Source organism: Callionymus lyra, chromosome 18, assembly GCF_982586985.1.
Source record: "Callionymus lyra chromosome 18, fCalLyr1.hap1.1, whole genome shotgun sequence".
Taxonomy (NCBI): domain Eukaryota; kingdom Metazoa; phylum Chordata; class Actinopteri; order Syngnathiformes; family Callionymidae; genus Callionymus; species Callionymus lyra.
The window spans coordinates 13561965-13570251 of NC_141835.1; the positions used below are offsets into that span (position 1 = coordinate 13561965).

Below are 8287 nucleotides of genomic sequence, written 5' to 3' on the forward strand. Positions count from 1 at the left end.
TGAACGATACAAGAATTGCACTACGACTCCTCCAACCTACCGAACACCCAACAGATGACCCCCCTTTGAAGCCTCTGGGAAAGATAAGAAAACAACAACAAAAAAAAAAGGACAAAGGGGAGAAATTCTGGAGATAAATCTGAAGAGGCTCAACTTTTCCCAAACGGCGAGTAAATCTTAAATTCTTCTCTCTTTTTTTTTTCATATCGAGGGATCGCTGTGGCAGAATATCCGAGTGTGATTTATGATGTCATAAACAGGTTTAACGTTTCTACAGCTGGAAGCTTTTTTTTGGGGGGGGGGGAGGGGGGTTGGGGGGTGATAACATCACTGGAGGAAAGAATACTGAGCTCAGACGCGGCTGGCGGTTCGTGCTCCTGCGAGGATAAGACGTCGATTCTCAATATCAAGACGGGGGGAAAAATCTTCTATAAGCTGCGAAATGTAACATTTTCAGAAAAACAACTTTTTAGATCAGTTATGACTCCATTGTCAGATCATCAGTCTTACATTCACCCGAGAAAATAAATCAGATTTTCTACCCAAGAGACTTATTTTTCTTTTAGCATGATTTTTCTTTATTATCATCTACAATTAGATTAATCAACACTTTTTGTAAGGGTCACATTTATTTCCGTGAGGGTGTTTATTTGTGTGTTTTTTTTTCTTTAAAGGGGATTCTAATGTTCAATTTATTAATTTATTTCATTTAAGTTTAGATTTCTTTCTTAACAACTTCGCTGCCGACAATCAAAAATATACTGTGTTTAAAAAAAAACATTTTTGAAAAAGAAAGATGGGAAAACAATAAATATATAAATAGCAAAAGATGATGTTAAACCAAAAATAGAACTTAAAAAATTAAAAGAAAATCTATAAATAAAAGGCAGAATATGAGAAAAATACACTGTATTTTCTTCTCCATCGGTCCAATTTATTTTTGTGAGGGTGTTTACTTGTGTGTTTTGTTTTTTTAATGTTCAATTTATTAATTTATTTCATCAGAGTTTAGATTTCTTTCTTTGTCAATTTATTTTATAAAACAAACAAAATAAAAACACTGCCGACAATCAAAAATATACTGTACGTATAAAAAACATTTTTGAGAAAGAAAAAAAGAATATATATATATATATATATATATATATATAACAAAATAGATGATGATAAACCAAAAATATAACTCAAATCTATAAATAAAAGGCAGAATATAAGAAAAATACACCAAAAACTAGCGTAATTGCTTTACTTTTAGTTTAAGTGTAATTGTTACACTTCACTTTTAACTATGACTTCCTTCGTCACATAAATAATTGTATATTTATCACTTATGTGTGTATTTATTGCATGTATAAAAGAAGTAGATTCAATAAAAAACGAGCACAGTAAATTCAGCAGTTAAAAGACATTAAGCTAGCGTGAGGTCGTAGTACTATGAATAATTGAGAGTACTTTCTCTTGCAAAAAAAGGGAGAATTTTGTTTGATTAAATATGCGGTGAAAAGGGGATTCTTAACCTTTTTATCATGATGCAAATGGAGAAGCTAAATTAAGTTTGTGCCTGATTATATATGTGTGATTTCGGAAAAGAGATTTATTTTCTGGGGTCAACGTAAAAAACACGTTTTTAAACATCAGGATCTATTTTTTTTAAAACTACTTCCATCCATTTAAAAAAGTCAAATGCGTGCACATGCACAAAGAAACACAAATGCAACATGCGCACATGGATTCGCGCTCCTTTCACACTGCAGCAACGACGGGTGGTTGGTGTTGACGTAGCGAGTGGCGCCCGGTTGTCGTCACGTCACCACCGATGAACAAGTGCAGCACGACATCACTCCCGATTGATATGTCGGTTATAAGATTATACTTAATGTGTCAGAGAACATGATGTCAAATAAACACATCCACGGTTTCATATATCACTTGTATAGTCACAGTTCCACTTCACCACGAAATCACCTTCAGACTGACACCCACTATAGTTGAACATCATTTTGTCACGAATCCACTGCGTCTTTTAAAAAAAAAAGTGCGTCCCGGTTGTGTCGCGTCCGTGGATCAGATCATTTTCATGTTAACCCGTCGGGGGCCGCTGGTTTCTGCCACTTCGGTGGCGGCCCCGTTGGATTTCCGCGGGACATACTCGATATCAAAGTTGTTCTTGTGACGTCCCTTTCCTCGGCTCCAGGCGAAGAGAAGCAGGAAGCAAAAGACGACTACACCTAAGAAGGACAGGCAGCCCATGGCTGTGGATATAATTATGGTCTTTAGGTCTATGGGGACTGTCATGTTGTACAAAACGGTCCCGTTTCCCCAGGTGCTGTTGGAGTCCATCATATAGTTTGAACTGCGGTTGCTATCGTGGAACCTGTCCCCGGTTCCCTGGCCCTTCACCGCTAAAGAGGCGGACAGACTCGCATTCCCAGCAGGGTTACTGGCAATACACAAGTACACCCCGCTGTCATGCAGCTCGGCAGCTTTGATCTCCAGGGTGCCATCGGGTTGGACTTCCACCCTTCCGCTACTCTTGATCGTGACGTAGCGTCTGTGAGGTGTAATCCATACCACAGAGGGCCGTGGGGCTCCCTCCGCTATGCAGCTCAAACGAGCTGGCTGTCCCTCGTCTGCCATCAGAAGCTGAGTCGTATTAGGTCCGATTCTCGGCTTGGTGCAAGTCATGTACCTGGACACTAAAGGTTCTCTAAGCTCTCTAAGAGTTTTACCCTGAAGGTTTTCCGGAGCGCGGCACTCGGGCTGTATGTCCAAGATGTGTAGAGATGAAGGCTTTTGGCTGTTCAGCAACCAAAGCAACCTGCAGTCACACACTAAGGGATTCTTACCCAGACAAAGCCTCTGGAGACTTTCCGGAGAACCAAAAACTCCTCGCTCTAAGGAGTCCAGCTGATTTCCTGACACATCCAGAAGTTGCAAAGATTTGAGGCCTGCAAAGGCGAAGGGCTCTATAGATGCCAGCTGCGCCCCTTGGAGATGCAGCTCTAAGAGATGCGGGAGCTGACCCAGCTCACCGTGATGGATGTGCTGGATGCGGCAGTAAGACAAATTGAGATGAGTGAGGTAGGGAAGGTTGCGTAACGCTGCTCCAGGAAAGGCAGACAGGTTCGTGTTGGTTATGTACAAGGTTGTGAGGTTGAGGCCGTGCAGAGCTAGCGGAGGGATTCTGTCCAACCATGGCCAGTAATCAATCTCCAGTTTTCTCAGACATGAAAGCCTTTTAAAGGAAAATGGTTTAAGAAAACTGATGCTTAAGTGGCGCATTCGCAGTTCCACCAAGCTGTGCAGGTGGGCAAGGGCATCCGTCGGAACCACCGTCAAATTGGATCGCTCCAATGTCAAACTTTGGAGGCCGAGTAATCCTGTGAAAGCCCGCTGGGAGACGAACACCAACTCATTGTCACCCACTTCTAACGAGGTAAGCCTCCGCAGATCCTGGAACGCGTGATCCAGAAGCACTACAAGGCGGTTGTGACCCAGGTCGAGTCGGGTTAGGTTTCCCAAGCCGGTGAGGACTCCTGCAGGAACCAACTGCAGCAGGTTGCTGCGAAAGTTCAAGGAGCGGAGGGCGAGCTGCGAGCGGAATGACCCCGGTTCCACCACGCTGATGAGGTTGTCACTTAGATCCAGATCTTCCAGCTGCTGGAATGAGGAGAAGTTGTCCGGTGTGACGATGCGCAACTTGTTCTTGCTTAAATCAAGGACTCTAGTCTCTATGGGGATGCCTTCGGGGATGGTATTCAGCCGCTTACGATGGCAACTCACAGACTTGGTCTGGGGGGAACACTCGCACCGGGCAGGGCAACTCAGCGCCGTGTTGACGAGGAAGAGAAGCAAAGCCCCACCCAGAATAAGGAGGCGCTGACGTCCAGCTGGGTGCCGCATATCTCTTCTACCCATGTTGCCCTCCGTCATGGCCCGACTCCTTATCCGCACAGAGCACCATCACGATCCCAGCCTGTAAAAGACAGCAGAAGAAAAAGTCCTCTTTAGCACAATATACAACCTTCAATACCCGGTTTCTCTATAAAACAATGTCTGCACTCCACTAATGAACTGTCGCCTTTGTTGGCAAGGTGGAAATTAAACCTTCAGCTCTGCCAGAACCCTGCGAGAGAATTATCAGCATGGGAGAAATATGAATCACTGTGTTAGCACAAAGGTTGCAGGCTAACTGGAAGTGCTTTATAAAGATTGAAGACGTCTCAGGCGCAGATGCAAGAAATGACCCTCATTACCGAGTATTCAGTGTGTGTGTCTTTATCATCATGATAGTGTGGTGTTGTGCGACGAAGACTGTGGAGAGAATCCGAACAACACTGAATGATTTCAGTGCTTTTCTCCCGGCTCGCATTTTTTCCTCCTGACACGACGGCGATCTTTTATAATTAAACACGCGGAATATATGAAGCACTTCGTTTAAATGATAGTTTAATTAAAACTCCTCTATTCTGTCTTGTTTTCAACGCCTTATTGAAAATGAACAGCGATTAGTCGATGAAAAATATAGGGGGACTTAATAGCCTCGAAATCGTCAAACACCAAATGATGACATGGGGGATATTTTTTATTAATGTACCCTCGGCTTCTTCAGTCGCTAATTATTTCAAGATGCACGCTAAATATCCAGCTCGCTGATGAGTCATTATAAGCCAGAATTGACAAATCTGCTTTGCACTGGTTCATGACTTATGAATGGATGTGTTTAATCCAAGGAATGGGGGTTTTAAGGAAGCTAGGAGGAGGCCAAGGGGCGGACCGACTTATTCATCAGGAGAGACACTCAAGGTTTTACTTCTGTTGCCTTCATCACCTTTGCTTAGTTAATTCCCCTAAAATCACCTTTAAAGAGAATTAATGAAGAAACTCAAGAGGTTGACCGCAAACCTCCCCCAAGCCGATCATTTTAGCTCATATTAAGATTTTTTTTTTGTAAATTTAACAATATTAGCATTTGCTAGCAATTAGCTTAAAGGAACAACAGGCGGCTGTTGCGACACAGAACAACTCATTGTGCACCACAGAGAGTGACGACTCTTCAAAAGTTTCCTGGATCCAGATGGTAAATCAGACCACCACTGTAATTCATCTGATCCCTTTTCTATAATCAACATTTTCCAATTTTTCTAAAATTGGAATCTGTTCTCTTGTTTGATCTTTTGTTTACAGACAGACAGACAGTGTGTAACTATAAACCAAGTCAACTATAAGTCAAAAGGTACACTTTAAAAATTGGTCGAAGAATGGGTTCATACCGAGGCCACTCAATTGTATAGTTGAGTCAAAAGACAAACAAAAATGTATAATAATAATTAAAACCTTGAAGTTATTTTTTTGAAAGTCTCTCTAATAAGTTTCTAGTATAATACAACTTTTTGTGGTTTATCAGAGTTCCTGAGTCAACCTCTAGAGCGAAGGTCAAACACAAATCACTAAATAATTATATAAAATTAAATTCTAATTTGCATCAAAAACTAGATCCACTCTACTACAAGTTGATACGATTCCCACATGACATGTGGTCCTATGGGATACTACCTCCTGTGAAAAGACTGTTTAACAATACACTTTTTTTTTTAAGACCCACTACTTTATTTCTGCCTTCAACCTGCGCTACCTGCTGCTCGGATGTGTAACCTACATTTATATTCGAGGAAAAAAAATAATGATCTTCAGCGTGGTTTAGTTTCCGTGATGTCAGGGAAAAACAGCTCTCGGCAGCCACAGGTTGTTGACTCGCCAGATGGCCTTGTGGACGGCGACCATAATTGCCTCGTTGCTTGTAGCATCCGCAGCCTGCTCGAGGGGGTCTTTGCCAATTAGCAGTTGGAGAAGGAAAACACACTCACCGGCGTCGAAGTGTGAATGTGCTCGAAAAAAAAAGAAAGGTCTGAAAAAGATGAAAGCGACCTCTTTGAAAAAAAAAAAAAGGAGCTGCTGCTGCAGCACTTGTCAATCACAGCGAAGCCGCATGACACGCAGTCAGGCACAAAACCCAACTTTCATAGTCAAGTGAGTGACGTCTAAAGTGGAGCTGAGATACTCTGCACTCAACACACCCCGCCCCCCCCCCCATTTCTCCTCCTCCTTCTCTTCACGCAATCATGCTTTCATCTCTCCGTCGTCCAGTTCACACATCTCCTACCTGACTCCCTCTCCCTGGTCCATTTCGACCTGGCAAAAAGCCCCGGTTCGTTCATCAGTCCCTGCAGGCGAGGTTTTCTATCGATCGCCTCGCAGACACATCAGATGCCGGGAATGTAGCCTTTAACAAAGAGCAGGCCGTTGCCACAGCAACTACAAGCCCTCGCTCTCATCCACTCTGTGTAGTCTGCCAATCAAATAAACCGAAAGGAAAAAAAAGAAAGGAAGTCGCCAAAGCGAGAGGGGCGACATTTTTTTTCCCCGTCCACCATATTTAGAGAGAAATTCACAATTAGATTATTTTTCATGAAAACTAGCTTCACTCGGTTTAAGGTGTTTTTTTTGTTTTTTTTCCCACCGAGCTGTCATTCCTGCCGCCTCGCTATTTGTCGACCTGTCTTGTTGCCCGTCCATCTGAGGCGCTGGTAACTAGCTCTGTCGGTTTTACCCTATTATCCATCCTCACGCTGTCCGGGGCCTTCCTCCTTTGGATCTCGTGTTGCTCAACTGATCCGGTGATTTGTCTAAGAGTTGTGCTCGATGGACGCTAAAACACATCCCGGCGTGAGGGGAAAACAAGACACACACGCATGATAAAATAATGATGCTCCGGTGACAGGGATGGCTGGAAATAACATCACTTTCTGGCTGGTGGGAGATATTTACTGTAAATAAAATACATCTTCAGCAGCTGCTCTGTGAAAACGCAGCGTGATGCAAAAGCTACGATCTTGTTACATGAATGAATGCATTTTATACATATACAGTATATATAAAAAAATATCTAAGCATTAAATCTAGAAGCAGTAAATCTAAGAATATTGCAAATCTCTACATGTATAGAATCAAGTCATAAATCTTATTGTCTGAGTCAATCATTTTACATGTTTTTTTTTAATATAGTGTAAAAGAAAATGATTAATGTTTGTCCCACTATTTTATATACCACCTTTACAGAGACAGTTGGTTCATCAAAGACAGTATATAATGCGCCAAATTATAAGCAAGAAATTTTCCATTAAAAATGTATTTGATTGAACCATTTTTAAGTATTTTTTGGAAGTCTGAAAGTAGCTATAAAGGTTAACCTTACAAACACAAAACACATTATAGTATGTATTGAAAGGTCAAATTGAAACTGAATGTTACACTTGCTTGTTTAGCAAGTGGCTAACATTGTTCGCTGTACAACTGACAAAATGTACCACTTTTTATTATTTGATTTTTGTTGTAGTGATTGGAAAAGACGCTATAAATCCACATTGATTAACTTCATTATAACTTCTATCGTCATTAATAAAAATTATGAGGTGTGTCAATATGAGTTACATACTGTGAATAGTTTGGTGGTTTTCGTAGTTGACCCAAAAATAGCTCTTTTATATTTATTTATTTAACAAGCATTTGTTTTTTTTTAATATGAAAGCCAGAGCAAGTTGCTAACTATGGTAGAGACTGTGAAAGATGAATGGATGGATTCATGGATGGATGATATGTAGGTAGGTAGGTAGGTAGGTAGGTAGGTAGGTAGGTAAGAAGGTAGGTAGGTAGGTAGGTAGGTAGGTAGGTAGGTAGGTAGGTAGGTAGGTAGGTAGGTAGGTAGGTAGGTAGGTAGGTAAGAAGGTAGGTAGGTAGGTAGGTAGGTAGGTAGGTAGGTAGGTAGGTAAGAAGGTAGGTAGGTAGGTAGGTAGGTAGGTAGGTAGGTAGGTAGGTAGGTAGGTAGGTAGGTAAGTAGGTAAGTAGGTAAGTAGGTAAGTAGGTAGGTAGGTAGGTAAGTAGGTAAGTTGGTAAGTAGGTAGGTAGGTAAGTAGGTAGGTAGGTTGGTAGGTAAGTAGGACGATAGGTAAGTAGGTAGGTAGGTAGGTAGGTAGGTAAGAAGGTAGGTAGGTAGGTAGGTTGGTAGGTAAGTAGGTCGATAGGTAGGTAGGTAGGTAGGTAGGTAGGTAGGTAAGAAGGTAGGCGGGTGGGTGGACGGACGGACGGACGGATGGATGGATAGAAAAATAAATAGCAATAGCACAATTAAAAGTCACTTTTTGACTCAAAATCTGAGGATTTAAATCCACGCAAAAACATCAGGGAGTAGAAATTCTGTTTTTGTGTAAAAGGTAGCAACACAAATAGC

General features: G+C 41.7%; 1 protein-coding gene across 1 annotated transcript; it reads right to left on the bottom strand.

The window, feature by feature from the left end:
* Positions 1-812: 812 nt before the first annotated feature.
* On the bottom strand, positions 813-3972 carry lingo2b (leucine rich repeat and Ig domain containing 2b). The gene has a single exon (XM_087780111.1). It carries the CDS (start codon positions 3931-3933, stop codon positions 2065-2067), a length of 1869 nt encoding a protein of 622 aa, XP_087636237.1. The 5' UTR covers positions 3934-3972; the 3' UTR covers positions 813-2064.
* Positions 3973-8287: the final 4315 nt, after the last annotated feature.

Bases quoted from the DNA above. Each gene is read 5' to 3' on its own strand.
- lingo2b (XM_087780111.1), bottom strand. From the start codon at position 3,933: ATGACGGAGGGCAACATGGGTAGAAGAGATATGCGGCACCCAGCTGGA.